The sequence below is a fragment of the Doryrhamphus excisus genome, chromosome 12 (assembly GCF_030265055.1).
Source record: "Doryrhamphus excisus isolate RoL2022-K1 chromosome 12, RoL_Dexc_1.0, whole genome shotgun sequence".
NCBI classification, from domain to species: domain Eukaryota; kingdom Metazoa; phylum Chordata; class Actinopteri; order Syngnathiformes; family Syngnathidae; genus Doryrhamphus; species Doryrhamphus excisus.
In genome coordinates this window covers 17875724-17890249 of record NC_080477.1, presented here as the reverse complement: position 1 = coordinate 17890249, position 14526 = coordinate 17875724, and the positions used below count along the sequence as shown (strand labels likewise).

Below are 14526 nucleotides of genomic sequence, written 5' to 3'. Positions count from 1 at the left end.
TTGTGGTTGATTAATCGAAACAACAATCTTCAGATTAATCTACAAAAAAAATAATCTGTCATTGCAGCCCTAGTTCTAACTGACAATTTGGAGTCGCCAATTAACCTAGCATGTTTTTTGAATGTGGGAGGAAGCCGGAGTAACCGGGGAAAACCCACGCATGCACGGGGAGAACATGGAAGCTCCACACAGAGAGGGCAGAGGTTGGAATTGAACTTGAGTCTCCTAGCTGTGAGCCCTGCGCGCTAACCACTCGGTCCACCGTGCAGCCCCTATTATATTTTAGGCAAAAAAAGATATTCACACACATAAACTTTGACTATGGAAAAGAGTGACATTTTACGTTGTGGACCAAAACATTGATTGTGGTTGATTAATCGAAACAACAATCTTCAGATTAATCTACAAAAAAATAATCTGTCGTTGCAGCCCGAGTTTTGACTGGAGGATTTGGAGTCGCCAATTAACCTAGCATGTTTTTGGAATGTGGGAGGAAACCGGAATGCTTGCAGAACATGCAAACGCCACACAGAGATGGCTGGGAGTGGAATTGAACTCGGGTCTCCTAGCTGTGTGGCCTGCGTGCTAACCACTCGGCCGCCATGCAGCCAATACTGGTTCTTATTTAGCTAAAATATTAGCAGCCCGAGTGACATGCAATAATACTTGTAATAAGTATTATCAGGTTAAACTATTGCTGTGCTCTTACAGCAGCAGTGCTTTCATTCAAGGCTTTACAGCATGAAGCATGAGTGCTATCCATCACTGTGCTTCCTCTACCTGCTGACACTAATATTCCCCTGACAATAACTGCACATCCACGCAGCCTTCAGACCACAATACAAGTCATCAGTCCTTTGGAAGAATGGGCATGAGATTCAACAGTGCAGCCTTGAATGTTGGCATCTGGTGTACATATATATATATATATATATATATATATATATATATATATATATATATATATATATATATATATATATATACTGCATAATACTGCACAGGAAGGCATGGAAGAGACGGACTGACAATGGTCTACATTCCCTTAGCCAATCAAGACGAAAAACAAAATATGTTCATATGCTGTAAAAAGAAGAACAAATCCATGTAGCAGCGACCTGCGATGTAGTTAGCTATTATTATATATCATAATTGCTATCTACAGTATGTACATGTGATATGTTGCAGGTGGTGAATGTATACATTATTAGCACCTGTCAAGCACCTGACTGCTTGTGTATTATAACCCCTGTGCTTTTAATAGAAGGGTGCACGGGTGCACGCAAAAACCCCACAAATATGCTGCTTCTAAAACTACACCCACTTTTAAGGGATAACTCCCACGGGTGTTTGTTGAACAAGCATGGCTTTATATCAAGTGTCCAAAGCGGGGCAACGACAAGCAGGATCCCTCGCAGGCTATGCTGAGAACATTTGAGACATTGGACCCCAGCAAAAGTCCCAAAGGGGGACCGACAACGAGGCAGATACATAAGGTGTCACCGTGTATCAAGATGAAAAAAGGGAGGAAAAAGGCGAGCAATGTTGATTTCAAGGCCTCTTGTTTTTGTAAAAGCCAAAGTCAGTCTCTCTCGGAATGTCATTAGAGGGGGAAATCCACAGGGTGAAAGCTAGATCGGACTCTTATTGCTTTCCAATCGTGGCCCAGCCGTCTGTGTTGGGCTGACAGAATGAAAGAGCCAATGAATAGTGCATGTGTGCATGTGTGTGATAGCAACGCTGCAGGGTGGTGCTGGCAGGTGATATTCTGTGATTTCTCTACGTGTGAGCATCACTGTCAAGGAGCCATGGAAAAATAAAAGAACCAATGGTTCTCGTTTCCAATCTGTTCCTCTGGCCAATCCTTTCTACGCTCATATTTTAAATCCTTGTTCTCTCATTTGTGGCATCCCTATTCCTGTTTGTTGACTCTCCTGTCAAACAGGGGATTTTTCTAGTATTTTTGTAGTATGTCCCTAAAAACAGCAGAGCTCTCATGCCATGTTAGGTAGAAGTAGGTGAAAACAGAAGAGTATTACCGTCATATAGAGGATCTTTGGCACCATTACATTCCAGTGGATTCCAATAGGCGGATTGTTTGCGACATTCAGTTGCACTCGGTGGACACTTTGCGCTGATTGCTTGATTGACACTGAATTTTTGTTACGGGCCACCACGAGCCAGTTGGGAGGCAGTTTGAGCCACTGCACGCCACTAGGCACCTTATTGGTGACACTAGGCGCCACAGCAAATTGCATTGGCGTGAACTGGCACCAACTGGTGCCGGCCCAGTGGACTCTTAATATGATGCTAGGAGTCATCTGGGCCGGCGCCAGTTGGTGCCAAAGATTATGTGATTCACATAATCTTGGCACCAACTGGCACCAACTGGCACCGGCCCAGAAGATTCTTTGACTGACATTTTTGCTGTAGGTCGTAAAAAACTGCAGAGCCCTTTTGTCATATCAAGGAGAACTAAGTACAGCAGAATAGTCCTGTCATATAAAGGATCTTTGACTAGCATTGTTGCAGGAGGTGCTAAAAACAGCAGAGCATTCTTTTTCATTGAGGATTTTTGACTACTATTTTAAAGTAGCAGTGAGCTCTTATCATATAGAAGATCTATGACTCCTGAACAGGTTTGCATTAAATCCTGAACAACAGCAGACTGACCATCAGATCTTTAGCAATGTGTTCTAATTCATCATGTCCGACCATGATGCGGCGGTACACTCAAAAGCAGCATCAGCTGTTATCAAGCACTCCCTCACTAACAAACTGACACGTTGCCTTTCTTCAAACGTGTGAGGGTCAGCCTCGGTTCACTGCGTGGCGCCACCAGCTGGCTGGAGTCTGTATCTGACGGAATGGTGCTCAGGTGAGCACACAGAGAGAAAAAAAAAAAAGAGCGAGGGGGGTTAAAGTGCATGATGTACCTGCATGTGGGCGCATGTGTATGGATGTAAATGTGTGTGTGTGTGTGTCTAACAGGATTAGCGCTCATAGGATTGTTCTGGAAGCTTATGTACTAAAAGTCAGGAATTCAATCTGCCTGAGTAGAATAGCGCTGCACCTTTCATGGCCCGGCTTTCGGAGAGGCAAGACTGTGTTTTTATTCTGGCATGTTTCACTTTTAAATTGTTGTTTTTTTTTTAATGACATAAGAACATTAAAATACAGACCAGGCCACAAGAAAAATGCATGATTTGGGGAATATTACCACTCTTAAGATTCATTCATTCATTCATTTTCTACCGCTTTTTCCTCACGAGGGTCACGGGGGGTGCTGGAGCCTATCCCAGCTGTCTTTGGGCGGGAGGCGGGGTACACTCTGGACTGGTCGCCAGCCAATCACAGGGCACATATAGACAAACAACCATTCACACTCACATTCATACCTATGGACAGTTTGGAGTCGCCAATTAACCTAGCATGTTTTTGGAATGTGGAAGGAAACCGGAGTACCCGCATGCACGGGGAGAACATGCAAACTCCACACAGAGATGCCCGAGGGTGGAATTGAACCCTGGCCTCCTAGCTGTGAGGTCTGCGTGCCGCCTCTTAAGTAGGCTTACCAGTAGGCTGGTAATAAGAAACATGGCGGTGCCCAGTTGTCTAGATAGCATTTCTGTTTTGACACAGAAGAAGGTTTTGGAGAAGATTTGTTGAACATTATGACCAGCAAAAAGGTGATCCAGACCATGACATCAATTTGACCTTTGTCCTCAGCTACACTAACCATCTAGGTTGAGATATGACTCCAAAAATTGATTGTGTTCTTGCTCTGACACAGACAAATAATCCTTGAAAGTTTGAAGGAGATTTGTTGGAGAGTGTTGCTGCCAAGAAACCTCTACAGAAAGCTGGGCCAAGTCCTAATTGCGGTGCCATCACTATATTGTACATTACTGTAGTTTACTGCACAAATAGATCACATCATCACGTAGGAACAACGCCACGGGTGTAAATAACGCACCTCCGCATAAAAAAAAAAAGAAAACGACACTGTGCTTCCCTCCCTGCCTGCCTGCCTTGCCTGCCTGCGCTTGTCATCAAACACACCATGGTGTGTGTCTAACAGGTCAACTGGAAAATCCTCCATGTACAGTAGAACATCTGTGCCACAGGAGCAAATGTTGGAAAGTTACCAAACTACTGACCATGAAGAGTCAACATCCATCGCTTAAACAAACAGACACATGATGCTGGAGAAGCGACACGTCCACTTGTCATTTTTAGAGTAGATTTTTTTTAAATACATTGGTACTTAGATGGGCTGCACGGTGCTCGAGTGGTTAGCGCACAGGCCTCGCAGCTAGGAGACTCAAGTTCAATTCCACCCTCGGCAATCTCTGTGTGGAGTTTGCATGGGACTCCGGTTTCCTCCCACATTCCAAAAACATGCTAGGTTAATTGGTGACTCCAAATTGTCAGTTAGAACTAGGGCTGCAACGACAGATTATTTTTTAGTAGATTAATCTGAAGATTGTTGTTACGATTAATCAACCACAATCAATGTTTTGGTCCACAATGTAAAATGTCACTCTTTTCCATAGTCAAAGCTTATGTGTGTCAATATCTTGTTTTGCCTAAAATATAACAATAGTGGTTAGCACACAGGCCACACAGCTAGGAGACACAAGTTCAATTCCACCCTCGCCCATCAGGTTAATTGGCGACTGAATTAATATGTATGAATGTGAGTGTGAATGGTTGTTTGTCTATATGTGCCCTGTGATTGGCTGGCGACCAGTCCAGGGTGTACCCTGCCTCTCGCCTGAAGACAGCTGGGATAGGCTCCAGCATCCTCTGAGATCTTCGTGAGGATAAGCGGTAGAAAATGAATGAATGAATGGTACTTAGATACCTAGGTCCATATTTTAGAGTAGTCAGTGTATAGTGTATAGCCGTGTCAGTTTCCCAAGGGAGGGAATGGAACCACAGCTCTCCACAGTGGTAACAGCACTCATGCAGGTCCAGACTATGATGCTTACCACCATGCTTGACTGTAAGTAAGACAATCCTCCTCTTATTCACTTGTGTTGCCAGCTATTTCGACAAAAATGTGTGTTGACTCATTCTCAGTGGATATTAAAACTATAATGCATAATCAGGCACTGACTACTCTGAAGTATATCAAAGTTTCATTCCTATAGTGCTGTCCCTAAAGAAGCTGTCATAAAATGATGACTGAAATGTGTGGGGGGGGGTTCATTGTAAGGTGACCTTAGTTCCATGTCATTAGACACACAGCATGGTTGACATTTATAGAACCTTCCTGATGGTTCACCTTTCACAGCTGATATGAGCAGTCAACGTTCCAAATATACTTTGTGGAAAATATTAACACTTACGCGATACTTGGAGAGGTCGATCCTCAGCGAGTTGTGCAGCTGGTCTAGTAATTTGACAAATTTTTCTCTCTATTGGGACAAGAAATATAAATAATACACATTTTAGTCACTGTAATGATAACATTATATAACATGGTAACATTATTTCATATGAGCCAGACTGAATTATACGATACTGATATGGAAACAGGAGTTCAGAACATTCAGATTCTTGATTGCAGAATTAATTCCTATGAAATAACACAATACTGAATACACTGACCCCAAAGTTCGAAGCAGCAAATCGGTCTGAAGCGGAGGCGGTGGTTGTGGTGGTGGTTGTGGTGTGGGCGAAATAGGCGTTGATGTTGGCCAGCAGGTTACTCATCACTGCCGGCACACCGGGACACATGTATTTTCCGGACAAACAGGAGAAATGCCTGCAGTGGGAAATAAGCTGTAATTATCAACTAGTGCTTCTGCGTCTTATTCCTGTGGAAAACAATTAAGAACATTACATGGCGTACACATTCAAGTGTGGAAAGATGGCTGGCGTATGCATACATGAATCAATACGTCCTTAAGTAATCGCCACATCACTGATGGTCCAAGCAATCTCCTTTGATGGATGAGTTCATATTGGAAGACAAGGAGATAGTGGATGAATTATACATGGATATATATATTGTATATTGTGAGCCATTTCATTAAAGATACAAGATGGATCAAGTTGTATGCATCAAGTTGTAAATCAAAGGTTGCCTACAGCCACAGCTGTTAATGCTCATGGTTTGTTACCCGTTTCTGACTTGAGAAAATTCAACTCATTCTTATGAAAAGATGCAGATATCAAAGTTTAATAAAAATATATGTAGGATGGTTACTTATCTATTCATCGGTGCTCATGTGAGACTTTACCAAATGTGCAATAAAATTTTGGGAACCGCTGATTCATGTGGGGGGTGCTAAAACAAACGTTCAGTGGATGCATTCAGCCGCTAGGAATGAAAATATCCAAAGTGTGCAGTCAGGGCCAGGAAAGCCTTCTCTGCTGGCCTAAACACAATCAAGAGCGCTGACCTACAATGCATCGAGTGGTTAGCGCGCAGGCCTCACAGCTAGGAGACCAGAGTTCAATTCTACTCTGGGTACTCCGGTTTCCTCCCCAAAACATGCTAGGTTAATTGGCGACTCCAAATTGTCCATAGGTATGAATGTGAGTGTGAATGGTTGTTTGTCTATATGTGCCCTGTGATTGGCTGGCCACCAGTCCAGGGTGTACCCCGCCTCTCGCCTGAAGACAGCTGGGATAGGCTCCAGCACCCCCGTGACCCTGATGAGGATAAGCGGTAGAAAATTAAGTATGAGTATACAGTATGTACAGTTTTATTTTGTCCAATCAGATGTCAGCATGTGTTGCCATGTCAACATAATGTACCAAGGGCCTTCAGAATCAGTAATTCTGGCCTATGCTACTTACCATTTATTTGTAATGGGGCTGTTTTTTAAGCAATCAGGTTTCAGATTCGCCTCACAGGGCCAGCTAGCAGGCGTTGATATTGATATTGATATTGTATATACGTATCAAAAGAAATATTAGACTCTTCTTTCATCACAGAAAAAAAGTTTGTTTCTACCTTTTAGTAATCAGCAGTAGAACATAGCAAAATATCAGTTCTCAACAAAAAAAAAGGCATTTTCCCGAAAAAGCATGACTTTCACTTTGGCACATATTTAGCCGTATACAGTATAAACATTCATGCCACAACATAACACAAAAAGTATAAGCACCACTGACTATTTACAATTTTCACATTTTCAACTGAACTACGTATGTATGTGCATGCGATAAAACTTCCATTCAATGTGCAACTTCCTTTGCACAACACGGCGAGATGCCTTTTCACTTCCTGGTTGCTACGTAGCGTCTATTTCAATGGGAGAGATGCAGGCCTGGTTCTTATAAAATTCACTTCTGCCACCTGTGGTTGTTTTTTCGGCTTAAAACTGCATCGAACATGCTCTCTTCAATTGTAGAGTTACATCATCACCTCGTCATCAAACGTAAAGGACGTATAAATATTTTCGGGTTGAAAATGCTGTTTAAGAATACTTAGAATGCCGTAAGAGTAGTCTGAAAAGTCTGCAGTCTGAATGTGAAGAAACTTCCTCCCAGGCACGTGCAGTAATCCTCCCGGTACAGGTTCCGCAGTCATCCGGAGGCATGCTTAATTACGCTGCTTTTAGCCTCCAGAATTATGAAGGAGCACTTGCAGCACGGCCGAGCAAGGAGATTGATGCAAACTGAGTGATGAGGACATCTGGTAAAGTCCTATGCTTCTTTGAGAGCTTAATCCCATGAGCCAATTGCTCCTCTTAGTGCTGTACCACCTTGCTTGGAGGCAGCGGAGGCTGAAGAGGAATAGAGTTATTTGGACAGGTGGTTTCTATTAGGACGCTTGCACACTTGTCATGTTTGGTTCGGGTGAATGGAATTGCTCTGCTTCTACGGTATGTGATCATCAAAAACCCTGGTGTGCACCAAGAAAGTGTACAAAGACCATGTGAGAGCGATGGGTCTCGGTTTGATTTGAAGTGAAATTTGGTGCTGTTGCGTTTACATCATCTCAAATGTGAACCAGATTTTCATTCATTCATTTTCTACCGCTTTTCCTCACGAGGGTCGCGAGGGTGCTGGAGCCTATCCCAGCTGTCTTTGAGCGAGAGGCGGCGTACTCCCTGGACTGGTCGCCAGCCAATCACAGGGCACATATAGACAAACAACCATTCACACTCACATTCATACCTATGGACAATTTGGAGTGGCCAATTAACCTAGCATGTTTTTGGAATGTGGGAGGAAACCGGAGTACCCGGAGAAAACCCACGCATGCACGGGGAGAACATGCAAACTCCACACAGAGATGGCCGAGGGTGGAATTGAACCCTGGTCTCCTAGCTGTGAGGTCTGCGCGCTAACCACTAGACCGCCGTGCCGCCCCGTGAACCAGATTTTAAATAACAAAAATAATATTAACTATTAATAGTAATACTATAACTATTAATCTGGTCCAGTGTTTGTGATTAACTACAAGTAGTAAAAGGAAATAGCACATCTCTGTATAGAACACAGACACACACAATCTTCATTTGGATCACCACCTAATTGCACAACTTCTTGTTGCCATTGAGTGTTTCCATTAAGGTTCATACATTATTCATGGGAAATTTAGGGAAATGGGCCTATCTAGCAGTTTTAATGAATTCCTGGAGTTAGATCTTCATGTAGGTCTGTGCTAACATTTAATGGGCACAAGTTGTAGCTACGATCTACTAGCTGTTAACTAGCTGGGGTACTGTAAATATGAAAGTGCAAAAACAGCAGTTAGAGTCATTCATTCATTCATTCATTCATGCATTCATTTTATACCGCTTTTTCTTCACGAGGGTCGCGGGGGTGCTAGAGCCTATCCCAGCTGTCTTCGGGCAAGAGGCGGGGTACACCCAGGGTACATATAGACAAACAACCATTCACACTCACATTCATACCTATGGACAATTAATCGCCAATTAACCTAGCATGTTTTTGGAATGTGGGAGGAAACCGGAGTACCCGGAGAAAACCCACGCATGCACGGAGAGAACATGCAAACTCCACACAGAGATGGCCGAGGGTGGAATTCAACCCGGGTCTTGTAGCTGTGAGGTCTGCGCTAACCACTCGACGCCGTGCCGCCCAGTTAAAGTCATTGCAGATGTTTATTTTCACCACTTGGGCACCAGTATAAAAACCTGTTGAAAACTGGTTGAAATTGTCACCATTTTCCAATGAAAACTAAAAAATTATCGAAAATTTTGAAACTTTTCAATAATTTTTCAAAAATTTTGAAACTTTTCGATAATTTTTCAAAAATTTTGAAACTTTTCGATAATTTTTCAAAAATTTTGAAAATTATAGATTTTGAATGCTGTCAGCATTAAATTATGATTACTTATCCTTCATATCGAGAGGAGCCAGTTGAGGTGGCTCCGGCATCTCATCCCGGATGCCTTCCCGGTGAAGTGTTCCAGGGCATGCCCAGCAGAGAGAAGGCCCCAGGGCAGACACAGGATATTACGGAAGTATAATGTCTCAGAGATAGCCTAGGAATGCCTCGGTGTCCTTCTGCTGCAACTAGGAGCGGGACCGGGAAGTTTGGACGTCTCTATTGAGACTGCTGCCCCCGTGACCCGGACCCGGTTAAGTAGAAAAACATGGATGGACGGTCAAATGGATTACAGGTTCCCTTTTTAGTTCAGTTGACATTGTCAGAAAGACTTCAGAACTACGTTGTGTCCAGTGTTTGATCTCAACTCTCCTATTTTTCAGTAAAGTTCTGAATCCCTAGACCTTTGGACCAGAATTTTGCTTTGACTTGTTTCAATGAATGGGGTCGTTCTGGATCAGGAAGACAGCGAGAAGAAGTGAAAGATGCTGAAAGTTTATGTGTGTCTGGAATCAATGTGACCAACACAGCATTCAGTTTTTCCAGGAGGCCGAGCAATTAATCAATCAAACTTGGAAACTCAATAATCCTTTGAGCTCTGAGTTTTGCTGATGAAACATTACTTTAACTTCTCTTCTTCTCCTCTATCCTGAATCCCCTCCACTCTCTGGGATGAGACAGTGACAGATGGTTGAGGTGCGGGACCATAGATCAGGGTGGTACTCACGTCATAGCCTGATAGATGGACTCCACTCCGTATCTCATGGCGAACTCGTCCACTATCTCTTGGGACACGTCGTCAAAGTAGACCTTCCATGCTTCTTCACCCTTCACCTGCGGGATCTTCACAACGCCGTTGTTCCTGCCCTCGGTCAAGTAGTGGAACAGGTTCTAAAAAAGATAAGGTGGGACAGCGCTTTGAGGTGATGGAGGACTGTGTCGTGAAGGGTTAGAAAAGAGATGCAATGTATAGCACGCTTTAGGCACTAGAGCAGGGGTCTCAAACTCAATTTACTTGGGGGCCACTGGAGCTCGGGTCCGGGTGAGACTGGCCCGCATCAGGTTTTCAAAAAACAAAAAACAAAAAAAAAACGCATTTATTAAAAATAAAAAATTAAAAAAAAAACGTTGCTTTGGTTCCAATTTTCTACAAGAAAAGCTCTGATAAAACATTCCACTGTTCTCAAATATCTTACTTTTTATTTTTCTACACAAAATCAGATAAAAAATAAATAAACAAATCAAGAATAAAGAAAATCAATCAATCAGTAATAAATAAATATATATAATAATAATAAAACGGCAAATAATACAAACTTAAGAAACCACATATAGTTGGTGGGTAGACAAATTATTTTTTCAGATTAAAATGAACAAAGCATTATTAGAGCCCTGTAGACATGACAAAACACGACTATAGTCACATTTATACTCTTTTTATTTACAACATATTGCGGAACTGCAGGGTCTTGAGACACATGCTAACTCGCAAACTCGAGAGCTAGCGACCTAAACGGTAGCCTTCAAGTTATTTCCTTTAAACTTAAAAAGCCAAAAACGTACCACTTCCACACGGATAGGGAGGATAACTATTAACAGTTATTTAACCTTTAACATGAACATTAATCAAACGTAATAATTTTTTCTGGGTACATGATACCATACAGCATCCATATCAAACTTGCGCGGGCCGCACTAACATTAAACTTTCATATCAAGGTGGGGGCCTCAAACTAGTGTCCTGTGGGCCACATTGGGCCCGCGGGCCACGTGTTTGAGACCCCTGCACTGGAGGAAACATTTTATTAACTTTCAATGACTCTCAAAATGGAGTGAACTACTTGGATCTGTGGTCTGAATCTCAACGGGGTTATTGTCTAAAGAAGTCCGCATGTCGTCAGCTAGAGATTAGCTACATTGCTCACATTGGCATGGAAACAGGAGTTCAGAACATACAGTGAAAGAGTCTCACTTCCCAATCATCATATTATTTAAAGAAACATCTGAATATGCTTAATCATCTCACCTGAATATCATAGCTATTTTGGATGTGTAGTTATCAGTTTATCGATCTATAAATGCCTGGCATCACTGCATTTCAGTAATAATTTGCATGGACAATAATTTCCTGTTTATCGCAGTTAATTGGTTCCAGACCCGACGTACAATCCCTTATTTATTAATTGAAATTTTTGTAGTTAGGACAAAGAAAAACAGTTTTTTTTCGATTATTAGAGCCCTCTCAGCATGAACTAACACCCCTACAGTCACCTTTACACTCGTATTACCCAATTTAGTAGACATATTAAGACTAAATGAGCCCTTAAAGACTTGATGTGCTCATGTGTGTTTCTACAAATGTGTTCCCGAGTGGCCGGCGTACAGGAAGTGATGCTCAGTGTTCAGAGTTGAGTTTCACCTTGCCGTTTATCACCTTGCCTGTGTTTTTATCAGGTTTTTTTTTTTTTTTTGCCCGGCAATCAAGTTAGTGTGTCTCACTAAAACATGACTGACACCTAAGAGACCAATGTAGAATACTACATATCATTTACAGCGTCTTTGAACGCATCTTCTAAATTTCTTAAATTTCTATTGTGTGCTATTTAGCAACTGTTACGCTTTGAAATGCTTACTGCTTATGCAAAATAAAAATACATAAAACCTGCTTCAATATGATTCTATATGATTTATGATATGCCGTATTCAACAGTGAAACAGCGCAATTCATTAATTTATATATTTCTGGAAAACCATGACCACAAATACAGTATATAGTGTCGGCTTAAATATCCTTAAAGGTTTGTTTTTCTATTGTTATTTTTCTGTCACCCATAAATGACTTATCATGGATATTTTACAATCAGAAGGTTTACTTAAAAAGGAAATGACCAATAATTGTTTACACATAGTAAAAGTTAATTTCGACTGTTTGGTAGAGCTGTATGGAATATTGTTTGTTGTATGAAGGAACCAAAATTATTGGGCTCTGTTTCTGTAACGGATGAGTTTACGTCACCTGCCATCAATGGCCAATTAGTATTTATATTTGTCTTTGGTAGAATTGGTAAATACAGTACCCTTATATCCAGCTTTTAGGTGTATAATACCAAAATATTAGTGATTAGTTGTTTAGTAATCAGCCACAATCCATACAGGTTAATCCATTAATGATCATTCTTACCTCATGTAAACAGGTGTATTGGCCGTGTGGCGGGACCACGTTTTCCTCCCCTTTCATCTCCACACTGATCTTGAGTCTAATGGCGCCGGATACAGCGGATTTGTCGGTTCTCTTATCTGTAAAAAAAAACATAACCGTGCCTTACAATTTATTCCATACAAATCCAAGGGACTGATCCTCTGATATGAAAAGTAACAAAAGAAAAAAATGCATCATCACCCCCCCCCCCCACCAAAGTTTCCAAAATATTGCTCGCTTCACTGAGCGATATATAATGTACCATTAAAAAACATATACAATTTACCAATGTAACAATGTTTGTCCTTGGCCGCATCATAACAAGCACATGAAACCGCCATAAAGCACGTTAATCATATTATCAAAACACATAACATACACTGTAAATTCCAAGCATCACTGATAGCATGACGTGATGTTAAATGGCGCCATATAATATAAAAGCCATATCATAATCTCCATGAATACACTTGCATTCATAATTGTAGTGGCTATAACAGGTGGAATAAATCAGGTTTATTGTAAATGCAAACACACAAATGGAGTTTGTTATTATGTTGGTGGATTTCCAACAGCGCCCCCTGTGGTTTCATGTACAAAATAAATAAGTGATATTCCCCTCAAGTGAGAATTAATTACATGACAAAGAGATCGATATTGTAGACAAGCTGAAGAGGGGAGTACATTTGGATGGGACTGACACCCACTTGGGCTTTTATATATTCATCGTGGGTATTTAAAGGGACTCTGAATGGTGGCACCTGGCGAGGCGGGTCACTATTTGCACAAATTGCTTCCTTTTAATCTAAGAGGCAAAAACAATACTGTGCTATTAGAGCCGCCATTCAAATCTGATGGGCGAGCGGAAATAGCGGAAGAAGACTGCATACGGAACCGCAGGGCGCCATGCATTCCTTCCTACTTGAGCGCTACTGATGGCCTCAACTGGAGCACACACTTGATCTGACCATGAATTTATCCTCCTATCTTTGAGTGGAATGGTTATTGGATGGGAAAGGATATAATGGTTACACTGTGGCTGGGGTGTAATGGGATTTTTTTGTAGGGGACGCCCGGGTGTGGATTTCTAATGCATTTAAGTGGGATAACCACCACTGATAACTGGAATTGGAATTTAAAGTGACAATAACATACAAGTTATCAAGTTAATCATTTTATGTAAATTGGTTTACTTTTTTAATGTATAAGCTTTTGTTATTGCACACCACATCCAGTTATCAATCATTCATTCATTTTCTACCGCTTATCCTCATGAGGGTGCTGGAGCCTATCCCAGCAGTCTTCGGGGCGGGAGGCGGGGTACACCCTGGACTGGTCGCCAGCCAATCACAGGGCACATATAGACAAACAACCATTCACACTCACATTCATACCTATGGATAATTTGGAGTCGCCAATTAACCTGATGGCCGAGGGTGGAATTGAACTCGGGTCTCCGAGCTGTGTGGCCTGCATGCTAACCACTCATCGCCGTGCAGTACCTATTAACTTTATGTTTTAGGCAAAACAAGATATTCACACACATTCATTCATTCATTAATTTTCTACCGCTTTTTCCTCACGAGGGTCGCGGGGGTGCTGGAGCCTATCCCAGCTGTCTTCGGGCAAGAGGCGGGGTACACCCTGGACTGGTTGCCAGCCAGTCACAGAGCACATATAGACAAACAACCATTCACACTCACATTCATACCTATGGACAATTTGGAGTCGCCAATTAACCTGATGGCCCAGAGTGGAATTGAACTCGGGTCTCCGAGCTGTGTGGCCTGCATGCTAACCACTCAGTCGCCGTGCAGTACCTATTAATTTTATGTTTTAGGCAAAACAAGATATTCACACACATAAGCTTTGTAAAAGAGTGACGTTGCGGACCAAAATTGATTGTGTTTGATTAATCGAAACAACAATCTTCAGATTAATCTACTAAGATAATAATCTGTCGCTGCAGCCCTAGTTCTAACTGAAGTATGTATGGACAATTTGGAGT

General features: G+C 41.9%; 1 protein-coding gene across 4 annotated transcripts in view; it reads right to left on the bottom strand.

Annotated features, from left to right (window-relative positions):
• LOC131139829 (protein unc-13 homolog C) overlaps positions 1-14526 on the bottom strand; it is a 135925-nt gene that overhangs the window by 61734 nt on the left and 59665 nt on the right. For all 4 annotated transcript variants that reach the window (XM_058089739.1, XM_058089740.1, XM_058089741.1 and 1 more), the window contains exons 11-14: positions 12501-12616; positions 10047-10210; positions 5617-5773; positions 5355-5423 (exon numbers count right to left, since the gene is read on the bottom strand). In XM_058089739.1, coding sequence (XP_057945722.1) covers positions 5355-5423; positions 5617-5773; positions 10047-10210; positions 12501-12616 — 506 coding nt within the window. The remainder of the gene's footprint in view (positions 1-5354; positions 5424-5616; positions 5774-10046; positions 10211-12500; positions 12617-14526) is intronic.